We start from the raw sequence: 12,794 nt of genomic DNA, 5'->3' as shown, positions 1-12,794 counted from the left end.
GGGGGGATTTACCCCCGAGAATCGCGAATTTGAGGGCCCTTTCGCAGGGCTTAATAAATTCTCGGCACGCGTCGCCCTGTAATTCGCCGATTCTAATTCAACAAATTGCGCGAGAGCGGAGCCGAAGTTTCCACCCTTGGGAGAGCGAAACCACCCTGAAGAGCGACCGCACTCGCGGGCATATCAAAGATCAACCTCGTTGGGGTTGATTCCATCTCGCTTCGGTTCGATCGATCTCTCGAGTCTGCCTTAAAGAAATTCAGTTGAACTGAGCGCTCGATGGTTAAAAGCGATAATTTCAAATTATCGCGAGAATGTCCAACGATTAAAGCGATATGAAAGTGGCGTCAAAGATGTCTCGTTTATGAAATATTTGTCCGAACTGGATTTTCCGAATCGTTTCGAACTCTACAATGTAATCATCAAGGGTACAAGGAAAATCCTAAAATTCATGAAATTTCAATTTTTTTTTTTTTAATTTGTTCATAGATGTTATTAAAATTTGTTATCCAAAATGAAACTTCACGAGTATCAAGACCTCCTTTATAGCCTCCATGTTCACTATGTCAAGTTTTAAACAAGTTATACGTGCTCATCTTCATATAAAATGGGACTAAGTTCATACAGCTGAGAAAATCAAGTAAAAGAAATAGAAATATGTGGAATTTTCTGTGAAATAAAAATTACTAGAAATTGCCGGACGCCAGTCAATCGTGGATATTTCCGAAACCTTGAGAAAAGGGGAATTCGTTAGCGCAACGATTGATCTTCAATTGGGGCAATTTGAGGGAACAAAGGACAAGAGGCCCGGTAAATTCGCGGCACGTGTCCGCCCTTCGGTTTCTGGATTCTAATACAGAAAATCGCATAAATGAAATCGCGGTTTCCACCCCTGGGGACGGAACCACCCTTGAGGGGAGGTCGCATTTCTGGGTACATCAAAGATGAAGGCGAGGGTGATTTCATCTTGACTCCGTTTGACTTGATTGATCGCCCAGGCAAGACAAAGACTTGTAATCAAGAGGCAAGGTTCTTTGCCAAATACATTTATGGGAGAATCTCATAATATAATATGCAAAAAGAAGAATAAAACGATCGGCATGATATGAACAAAAAAAGGAATAAAAGTCACGAACCACGTGTCACAGGGTACTAGTGACAACGAAGACAAGATCGATCTTGAAGAATCGGGGCAATTTATTGGAACAAACGAGAGGCCCAAAAAATTCGCCATAACGATATACAACACGAAAATAAAGAAAAATCGCGAACGTTTAGGAAACCATTAGGATGTCAGAGGGTACTAATTACAGCAAAGAGACAAGGTCGATCTTGAAGAATCGGAGCAATTTATTGGAACAAACGAGAGGCTAAAAAAATTCGCCATAACGATATACAACACGAAAATAAAGAAAAATCACGAACGTTTAGGAAACCATTAGGATGTCAGAGGGTACTAATTACTGCAAAGAGACAAGGTCGATCTTGAAGAATCGGAGCAATTCACGGGAACAAAGAACGAGAGGCCCGAAATATTCCCGGCACGCGTCGCCGAGCGATTTCTTGATTCTAATCCCGAAAATCGGGTAAACGAAGCCGTGGTTTCCACCCTCTCGGGCTCGGGCAATGGAACACCCCTCGATGGAGGGTGCGAGTTCCCTGATTAAGGGCGAGTCGGCCCTTTCGATCGCCGGTCACGAAGTCCAGCCTGACCGGGTCGGCGATCGCCGATCGGCCGCAGAGCGAAATAAATAAATGCCCCCGTGAGAGGGGGTTGACAGGAGGGGGTGAAAAGGAGCCCCGAGAAAGGCGCACGAACGACACCGTATTGATTCCGCCCCTGGCACCTAAGTGCCCGCCTTTCTTATACCATTGTGTCCACCAATTTCTCCAAACCCCTGACGCGCCAGTCGATCGAATCGTTCTCTGCTCCTCGAAGGTCCCGAATTTCGGTGAAATTCGATTCCTACCGAAAAAAATAAAATAAAATGAAAGAAATTAAAAATACGTAGCACCCACGTACAATTGGAAAGAGTGAAACTTCTCAGCGCCAGAGTATAAGAGCGATAAAATTATTTCGGTAAAACACAGGGTGTTAAAATAAGGGTTGACAAACAAGATGCTCTATTCGATGTTTTCCCGACACGTTAATGACTCGGGATCACTGATAATGTAATGTAAATATTTTTACATTAATATTTTAATAGTTAAATTCTGGATTTTGAAGAGCGAGGTAATGTTTTATTATTTATTCCGTGGGTTGCAGGGTGGACAGGGGTTTTTTTGGTATTAACGGAGTATGTGCGAGGGTAGGGGACGTGGATATAATTTTTCCCCCGTTTTTGGGATTCTGGAAGCGATCTGAGCGGTCCAGCACACACGTTGGACCTCCTCGGAAGCGATTATTCGCCCTCAATTTTCGTCCAATTTTCGGCGTACCCGGGCTTTGGGGTACCGCGGATTTTTCCAAAACTCCGCCAGGATTTCGAGGGATTAAGGGGTAGGTTTGCTGCGTGGGAGTTGAATCGTACTTCTGCGGAATTATACGAGTTAGGCCCCCACTTCGACCCCTGCAACAGGGGCGCAGCCCCTGGGCGATGGGCTCCGGATAGACTTTAACAAAGCACGATATTATCAGGTCGGCAGTTTCGAACTATTAATCCGCAAATTTATTCTGCCTAACTTTGATAATCCGCGCTCCGGCATAAACAATTTAAGCGTCAAAGGGTACCCTCTGTTGGCCATCAACAGCGGAAAAATGCGGATGAAAGTACTCGACCCTCGATACACCGCAAAATTGGGATCCTCTGCCAGAAATTAACCTAATGGAAATAAATGAACAAAAGCTCCCCAGAAAAAATCTACGAATCTATGAAATTCATCTTACAATTCGAAAATCTCATAATGAAATCATGTCGTCTCCCAAATCTCTGTATATTACGCATATATGAATATGGAATTAATACTTGTTAATCATTCATAACGCAAAATACACAACAAAATTCAGGAATGTACAATCTACGAATTACATGCAATTGAATAAATAATAAGGGTAAGGCTTGGTTTCCGCAGTCTTTTTTACGCGTTATTTTACTAAGCTAGCGACTTATCAGCTCGAATTCGTGCAATCATCCCCAATACTGATAGAATAATTTCCCTCCTTTGGTTGGCTCGATGTAGTAGTCAACCAGGGGAAGGCCCGAGTTAAACCCGCCAAGGTGGCGCGAAATTTCCCCGGAAATTCAATCGACGGTGCGAAATTCGACCATTATGCGTGTACACACAACGAAGGGCCGAGGTGGAGAGGGCGTCGAAAATCTCTCCCTTGGCTCGGCTCCCCTTTGTCTCGCCGATCGACGTCTTCACCCCCGGACGAGCTGTCTGTCTCGCACTCCGAATTACTCCTTCATCCAGGCGAGTCCTTCCTCGATAAAGAATTGATTTCCACATCGTCTGTTTCAGAGTGCACGTTTCCGGTCCGCTGGGAGGGCACGTGGTTCCAAAGCGGGGTGCCACAGCCGATCCTTATATCCGGGAACACCCTCTCGAGCAAAGGCCGTTGCAGACTCAACGAGGGCGACAAGTTCTTGATCGAGGACGAGTAAGTATTTCCGTGTTCCTAAAAATTTAAAAGCCGAGTCAGAGACGAAGAAGTCGAGTCGCGACTCGAGGGGGTTGCACCCCTAATCATAAGATTTGGAAATGCACCCGTAAAAAGTGGAATTCCACCCCCATTTTTCGCCCGTCATAGATTGACCAGGGTCAGCACCAGATCGGAAGACCACTGTGATGTAAATTAAAAGTAAAGCTGCACCCCTAATTATAAGATTTGGAAAAGCACCCGTAAGAAGTGGAATTCCACCCCTATTTTTCATCCGCCAGAGCTTGACCGGGGTCAGTACCGCATCAGAAGACCTCTGGCCAGATGGGAGCAAATCGAGTCCAGAACCCGAAGACCACCCCTGGCCCTCGAGAGCCGTTCGTTCCATCAACCCCCTCGTTAACAAGAAATCGAATTCAAACGGCGCAGATTCGCGCACCGGTGCGCCCCCCTCTGTCTCCGATCGCGGATGCGAATCTCCATCTCCAGATTTATACGACCCTCGTGTGCGTGTATCCGTGTATACGTGTTCACGTATATAAGTAGGCACGCAAGTGTTCGCGCACTCGTTCACTGCTGGAGGGCTCGAAAATTCAATGAAAGTGCCGCTCGAGGGCTCCGAGTGACTTTGGGACGAGTCGGGGTTTGTTAAAAGCGGAACCCTGGGTGGGCTCATTCTTCCTAAAAGACAAAGAGTCTCGAAGTCGGGAAGTACTAAACGCAAATATTGCCTTTATGACGCGTCTTAGCGGGCGCCTCCCTCGTATTTTCTCAAGCGAGAAGCGGCCCAAGTTGCATGGATGGATCGGCTGTTTTCTTTAAGTGCGACTGTTTTCCCAAGATTTCCCATTACCGGGTCGAGGAGGGGGTGAGATGTTGCCCTCGGTGTTCCTTCGGTGGCTTTTAATAATCCGAAGAGTACACAACGAGCTGGCATCCTGGTAAATCGACGCTTAATTTCTTACCATTTTTTTTCCCCCACGATTCTGCACTTTCTATCACGACAAATCGCGATATTACTCTCGGACTTGTAGCTGCACTTAAACCCCTACTTATTGATTTTTAATCACGTATTCAAATGACGACCCTTTAGTCAATTTTAATAATCCGAAGAGTATAGAACGGGTAGGCATCCTTTTAAATCGGCGCTTGATTCCCCGCCACTTTTTCGTCCTTATGATCCTTCAGTTCCCATCACGAAGAAGTCACGGTATAACTCCCAGACGCCTTTTGTTATCATCCATGTGCACGTATGCATTTTTATTTTTAATCACGTCCTAGTTCCGGCTAGCTAGGGAAATTCGTTCTTTCACTGCCGGAGAATGGCGAGAAATTCCGCGGACACAAAGGGTTAGAATTTCCGACATCGGGGGAAACAATTGGCAAGGGGCCGTCATTTTGGAGGGTTTCCACCAAAGGAGGAAGCGAGACCCCCTCTCCGATGAAAATCCTAATGACTTTTCCTTGTCGCGTCCCGATTGCACCCCCAGCTCGCTTTTAGGCCTCGCCCTGAGGAAGGCGCTCATTTTCGCTCCGGCCTGGAGCAAAAGTCTGCGACTGTCGGCTGATGAAAAACCAGGATCAGCCATTGGGATTCCTCGTGCACGTCGGCAATCGGCCGACTCCTAGGATTCCTCACCCTGGCGTTTTCTCATTCACGCCCTGAATGGGCAGACGTCGCGACGCCCGGCGACGCCCTCGAGGACGCTCGTGCCTTCCTCCTGGCATCCTTACATCCCGGGGTTCGATTAATCTCGATAATTGATTCCCGCCTCGAGAGGCGCCTTTCGCGCCTACCCTGCGAAAGAAAACTCCCCAAGAGGAGAATTCTCAGAAGGAGAGGAAAAACGAGGAACCAGAGACAAGGAAAACTCCCAGCGGGAAAATTCTGAGGGAAGAGGAAAAAATGAGAGGAGGAAGGGAACAGAAAAATTCCCAGAAGCAAGATCCTGAGAAAAAGAAGGAAAAAGGATGACGCGAGAAAGGGAAAATTTCCAACGGGGATTTCCAACTGGGGAAAGTAATAAAGTATGAGGAGGAAATATCTAACTAAAAATTCAGAATAACGTGGAAAGTGGAAATGGAATTACTAAATGAAAAATTCCCAGCAATGAAACCCAGGTAGATTAAAGGAATGTCGTGGATAATATATTCCTACAATAGGAAGATCCTGAAGAGTAGACAAAAAAAGAAAAGAGGAATCATAGAAAGATGTAAAATAAACCTTCAACATGGAAATGTTTAAGGTTAAAAGGAGGGAATAAATGGGATTAGATGGTAAAATATGCCCAGAGGGGGAATTCAAAGTGCAGGAAGAAATCGAGGGGAGAAAGGGATAAGAAAAATTGAAAAATTGGGGAATTTTAGGAAAGGGAAAAATAATCTCTTCTCGACAACGTAAGGATCCCCGGCAGGCAGGCCCTCGGATTTTTCCAAAAAGCGATTTTTGGAGTCTAACCTCGGTTTACTCGGGTTGGCTGAAAGGCCGAAAACTCGAGTAGCGACGAGGAGCACTCGGGGAATTTTATTTCGCGGCCGTGAGTACCAAGATGGCGGAACGGCGAATCCGGGTAATCGGCGGCGGTCTGATAATGGGAAGGAAAGACGGTTTTTCGCCATTTTCCGAGGGTGCGCCTCGCTCCGCCGCCTCGTTGTTCCATCGAGAGAAAGTCTGGCCAGACCTACTCCGAGCTTCCTTAAGGGGAGTAAATCTCTCGAAAATAAGGAAGGTTCAAATCCCGGGGGAAGGTTAATGGACTTGTAAATACCTTTGAGTCAATGATACCGCTTGTTCGCCGAGCCCGAAGGATATCGAGGCACCGGAACCTCCCCTGCTTCCTTCGTGCACCCTGCCTGGGGAAGGGGCTGAAAATCGCCAGGATACAAATCGAGTAAAAGAATTTAAATGGGAAACGACTTGGCCCGGGGTTAACGGGCTTGTAAATAGGGCTCCGAATGGATAAATCCCGACTGATGGAAATATTTAATGAGACGCCCCATACATGCTTAATCCAGAACCTCGTTTTCCCTTAATCAGTTTCCCCGGAGCGAAGGAAATTTGACGGAATAACATTAAGGAGTTTATATCACGGGAGGGAGTTTTTCTTAACGCCCAATGAGCTTCCCAGTCGGAGGAATTAATTATATATTTTGCAATCCTTCCTGACGTCCTCTCTAAGGCTAAGTAAATTTAAGGTGGTAATATTCCATGTTGGAGGGGAATTTGTTAACAGTCGACGAGGTTCTCCCTCGAAGAACTTAATTCCATGTTCAGCAATCCTTACTTGTCCTCCCGATAGCGACATCAATTTCAAAGCAGGAATATTTCATGTTAACCTAGAATTTTCAATTAACAGCCGTTGAAGTTTTCCCTGAAAGAAAATCAATTGCACATTCAACAATCCATACTCGTCGTCCTTCTTAAGGCGAAGTCAGTTTAACGGAGTGATGTTTTACGTCAAATGAGGAATTTCTACTTAACAGCTAATAAAGCTTCCATTCTAAGGGAATTGGTTAAGCATTTAGCTCCCCTTAACGCCTTCCCGGGTTCCCAATTTCTTTCTCCAATAATCGGCATTCATCTCGAGGAAAGCACGCACGACAATCCTCGGCAAGGTTAGAGGAAGAGGGTCGCTTTGCAGCCGACTTCAGAGGACCCGCGCCGAGAGATCGTCCTCGCTTGGAAATTCATTATCCTTGAGACTCGGAGCTTGAATTCGCGCGAGCCGAGGAGAATCGACTCGCGGAAGACGATTCGCGCCGCACCCTCTAACTCCGCTCTCCTTCTGTTTCAGGAAGCAGCCCTGCTACCGTTGCGTCGTCATTCACGAGAAACACTCCAACGTGCTGCAGTACAAAGAAAGTAAGTCCCCGAGCGATACGTACACAGGCCCGGCCCTCGAGGACGATTTTCCGTCCTCCGCGCCACCCCCGAATCCATTAATTAGAACGTCGTTCGTTAATTGAAGCCTCATCGTTCGGGCGCCGGGAGTCGCGCGAGCGTGAGAAAGAGAAAGACGGCGCTATCGGACTTCCCGCGCCAGGGAGAGAGAGGGGAATACCTCTCTCGGCCAAAATCCCGGGACACCTCCAAACGTTTATTCCATACATTTTGTTCCATCGATCTCTGATACTCATTACTCACTAATTCGATCATCCCGAATTACGGTCAGTTCTCGCTCGAGGAATATTTTTACCAAAATTCTTATTTTAAACTATGAATATATGTATATATCGCGGAAGTGACGAATCCTCGATTTACGAAGGGTACGGAAGGCAATTAATTCCTGGCGGCGGGAACTATCTCTATTATGTAAATAAAAGGATTTTCCCTTCTTTTGAGAGATTTATAATTAATGAGAGTTATAAGCGTCCCTTATAAAGCAGTGATTTTATTTTAACTTCTATCAGGACGGGAAATTATTTATTCTAGGTTAGTTTCGGGGCGACGGGGGCGGGGGGAGTGGGTTTCCGGTGGGGGTTGGCACCGCCACCGAGGGTCGAGGGCCGAATAAGAGATCCACCCCTTCTCGCGAATAATTCGAGGAGAACCCGACGTGGCTTCGGCGTCGCGACGACATTCTTGAGAAACGGGCTCGTGGTTTTATATATATACAGATATATATATAATGTGTATATAGAGACGCCTAGCGCCGGTTGGTTCCTCGCGAATCGACGGCTCTAAAAAGCCCGGTTTTCACCCTCGAGTTCGCCCACCTATGCGCGGTTGGGTTTGCCGACGATCTCGGGAAAGAATCCAGCCCGGATTTACCGAATGTGCGGCCGGGAAATAACTTTTTCGCCCGGCCCCTGCGTCGAGTAATTACGTCGTTGCGGCAAACGAACCATGGCGCCCTCCGCCCGAATTAAGGGCCGAAATAACAAAGCTCAGAGAGGAACTTTCTTCCGCGATCCGCGAAAACGATCCTCCACTGTGGAAGGTGTCTGGCGTCCCTCCACGTACTTCGAGGTGCGGGTGAGCGCCGCCATCTTGATCGCCCCTGAGCGCCGCCATCTTGAATGTCCTCATCACTCTCGTACACATTACGTCCGTCCCTAATAAAATAGCGACGAATGATTCCATCCGAATGAAGATGGAAGCTGGAATTTGGGAATTTCGGTGCCGACGAAAGATTTTTAATTAATTCGTTAAGGTATCCAGGAAGGGTTCGGAAAATTCAGGGAAGAGGAAAGGATTAACGGCGGATCGCGGAAGAGAAGTTCCTCCGCTCGACGCGTCGGCTAATTTCGAGCGTTAATATTGGGACAGTTAATTAGGCCGTTGCTACGGCGAAATATATACGTATATTCATATTAGCTGTATATTTAGTAACGACAACAACGAGACTCGCTGCTAGGGTAAATTTCGCGGGGCGCTTATCGTACCGGGGATAACGAATTCGTTGTTGCAACGAAGTTTGACGTTAATGGAACGCGGCTGCAGATGCACCTGATACCGACGTTCATTTCCGAATCGACAGGTTGTGAGGCGTTGGAAAAAAAAATGAAATATTTATCCTTTCCGATTAATTATTCCTACACGCAGAAAAGAAATTTCAATACAATGTTCCTTGCGCCAGTCGTGGAATATGGTTATTACATGGACAAGAAAATAATTAGTCGACATGACTAAATTCTTTGGTTATTAACGTTCGGTCTCTTCAAACTCTTTTCCGCACTTATGAAGCCCACATTGCGATCCCCGATACCCAAATAGCCATAAGAAAAAAAAAAAAACAAATGAAACCAAAACATAAAGTCCTAAACAAGTGGCGTGCAAGATTCTGTCGGTGCGAATGTTAATCCATTTCAATTTTATAATAGCTCTGCGAATATTAATTGTAAATCTTCCTAAGGCTCGGAGGGTTTAAAGGAAAGAGGGGAGCGATCGAGGGCTCTGCGGGGGGCATGGTTGGGGGAGGGTAAAAAATGTTTACGAGGGCGAAAGTAAGGGCGAAGTCATCGCGGGGGCGGTCCACGTGAAAGGAAAGTGTACACGAACGATCAACCCCTCCCCCCCGGGGGGGTCGAGGCCGACTCGAGGGTGGCGGTGGTCGCAACCCCCAAAGGGTTGCCTCGGAGGAGCCACCCTACTTCCGGCCCCTCCACGGGGGAGGTAGGGGAGTCGACATTTTTCGGCGATTTGTCAAAGTCGCCGGTTTTTATCGGGTTTTAATCTGCATAGTGTCATACCGCAGACACCGCCGGCCGTCCAGCCGGGCGGAAAAACACAACGCGGCGGTTTTTCGCGGGATTTAATAGTTTCGAAATTGCGCCCGGGTTTTTCGGCCTCTGAGATATTGCCCGGCGGTTCGAGAGGACAGGGGGCGATGTCCTCCTTCCAAGTACCTCCACCCAGACTCGCTACTTGGCCGCCCTTCGTGCTCTGGACCTTTTCGTTTTTCCTTTTTTTTTCTCTCTCTCTCCCACCCACCCTCGGGCTGCCGCCCTCTGTCTCGGGGGATTAGATTGAATTCGCGGGCGACGCGACTTTTCCGCCCGGAGGGGGGGGGGGGGGGGCTGCTGTTCTGGTGACGATTCTGTTCCTTCTTGAAATACCTAATCCATTGAAATGAGGCTACTTTGTAAACTTTGATTCTAAGTAAAGAATACATCCCGAGAAATTAATAGTATGCCTTAACCTTAAAAAGAATTCTTATATTAAATTCCCGGCGACGTGGCTTTTCCGCTTCTATCGTAGGCGACTCATTTCTTGACCGGCCATTTTAATGAAAGCTGTACTTCTTGTTAAAATACCAAGACTGACGTACCACGATTATTACTGGACATGAAATTCCATACTCCAATGATGAATATATAATAAATCGCCAGAAATTGATGGTACGACGGTGGTAAAGAATGTCTGAAATTGAGGTTAATCAGGAATTGTGAATAATTATTAATCAATGTTATTAAGTTTTGACATCAAAGTATCCAATGATCTAGTATGTAAATTTACATGGGAATTTTTCTCATCGTATGCATGCATGATTAGCAATATCGGCGTATTAAATTTCTTGCATAAGCGGAGATGTCATGTTAAATATGTTCTAATAAGTTTACGTCCAAATTAACATATGAGGCCTATCAATATTATCACCTAATGGAAGATTACACCACAAATTTACACATACAATGTAGACCAATTGCACATTTTACATGGTATATTACACGTCATATTTACATATCAAATGTACGCCTACGACTCATTCTTTGCGTATATTTATATGCTAAATGTGGTATCACCCAGACAATGTCATTTCAATGTTATTAATTTTGGCATCAAAGTAACCAATGATCTAGTATGTAAATTTACATGGGAATTTTTCTCATCGTATGCATGCATGATTAGCAATATCGGCGTACTAAATTTCCTGCTCTCGCCTTTTCAGCCTTCTGTTACAACATAAAGTCCCTGTCGCCATTGTGCTCGTACATATCCGGAGATGCGCCACTTTACTCGATGTTCCGGGAGGAAGGGATCGCGATGCCGTGTCCATTCCGCGGGCCCATGACGTTTTCCTACAATCGCGGCCACGGGACCTGTGCCAGCCCCCAGAGCAACGTAGACACCTGTACGGACGACAGCAGGTTGCTCTTCCGGTACCAAGCCTGTCCGGATGTGCACGCCTCGGAGAGCGCAGGTAAGACCCGGTCTCTCACCCGAAATGTTTTCGCCCCCGGTCCTTTGACACTTCGACCGACCACTTCAATTAAGCCCATTACGTGAGAACCCGCCAGGTGGGCTGGCCCACACGCGAGATATTAATTAATACCGCTGCTGATGTATTAATTCCAACCGTGCGGCGCCCGGGTTCGCAGGTGGTCGCCGAGTGCCTCTGAGTGGAAAGGCCATTTTAGTACGATCTCACACAGGTGACATAAACCTCAGCATAATTTTTAAATAATCATTACCATGCACTAAGACGTCGTCCATCGTCACATTCTTTAAACGTATTTCCTGCGTCGCATCAAAATAAATTCCCGCGCTAAGAACTGGGAGAAGGACGAAAAGTGAAACACTAATTTCACTTTTCTTTTTTCTTATCCATAACTAATTATTATTTACTTTCATTTTTGTCCAGTCGTATACAAGCGAGAAATAACAATTATGCTCAGAAATACGTCTTTAACATACACCGCGAAAGGAAATCTCATTGAGGCAAAGAAATCTTTCTTTTTAATTCAAGGAACAATTGTTTGACTGAAATAATCTCGGATAAAGTGAGATACATCCTTTCTTCGGAATTATGACCATTTCTTTGGTTTTGAGTGACAGGAGAAGTTTTATTTTTTACTTAGCCCATTTTTTAATACAACTCCTTGTTAAGAATTTTCTATGTTAGAGGAAGTTTAGACTGTCCTCGGAGCCGATTATCGGGCCTGGTGGAGGCTATTAGTAGGGAACTGCAATTTGTCAGGATCAGTCGGTAAAGCAGTGTCGTCACATCGCAGCGCCCTCGGGGGGCACCCCGTAACGCGGCGTTAAGGTGAGACCACTCGTCTCTCCTTTATCTCGCCCCGGTAGATAATATCGACGACCTTGAGCAAGGCAACGACTCGAGGAGGCATTAGGTACATTCGTTACGACTCGGCCTCGTCGTCCTTATCGATCCTGGACATTAGTCGACGTCCCGGGCGGCGAATAAACGCGGGCATGCTATCTCGCGGAGGTTGAGGTTATGTCGTCGAATCGCCGGAACGATACTTTAACGTCACGATAAACCCCATGGGAAGGGGGTGAAGGGGGTGATGGGGCTGGAGGCACCCGTCGACTCAACTAAGCATTCTGCGAAGAGCGCGACTTCGCGAGGAAATCCTGGAGGAGGAAAAGATTGTCGAATCCATGAGAAAAAAATCCTAATCCGCGATTTATGTCACTAACATAATAGTGAACAGAGAACTACGTTGAAAAAAAAAGAGAAAGTGCATTGGATGAGAGAGAAAAAAAATTGGACCCCGCGGGGATTGAACCCTCGTCCTCTAGGGCAGGTTGCTTATGAGGAAGTTTTGGCTGTTTGAAGGTAGAAGATGAATTTCGGGGGTTTTCGGTTAGATGAAGTGAAATTCAGAGCGTGATTAAATTTAGGAAGGATAGAGGATCCCGGCTGCTTAAGATTCTTCTGGGTATCACGGGATTGGATAGTCCTGGAGACCTTTGGAGGTCGTTTCTTCAGGTCCGGTATCTGGGTGT

General features: G+C 46.4%; 1 protein-coding gene across 1 annotated transcript in view; it reads left to right on the top strand.

Annotated features, from left to right (window-relative positions):
• Window positions 1-12,794, top strand: part of LOC105703980 — an 85,855-nt gene that overhangs the window by 34,345 nt on the left and 38,716 nt on the right. The window contains exons 2-4 of the mRNA XM_023432438.1: window positions 3,463-3,601; window positions 7,396-7,463; window positions 10,993-11,244. Coding sequence (XP_023288206.1) covers window positions 3,463-3,601; window positions 7,396-7,463; window positions 10,993-11,244 — 459 coding nt within the window. The remainder of the gene's footprint in view (window positions 1-3,462; window positions 3,602-7,395; window positions 7,464-10,992; window positions 11,245-12,794) is intronic.

This window comes from Orussus abietinus, unplaced genomic scaffold (genome assembly GCF_000612105.2).
Source record: "Orussus abietinus isolate OABI.00-Male unplaced genomic scaffold, Oabi_2.0 scaffold7, whole genome shotgun sequence".
In the NCBI taxonomy this organism is placed as follows: Eukaryota; Metazoa; Arthropoda; class Insecta; order Hymenoptera; family Orussidae; genus Orussus; species Orussus abietinus.
Note: the sequence above shows the minus strand (reverse complement) of the source record. Positions and strands in the feature narration are given on the sequence as shown.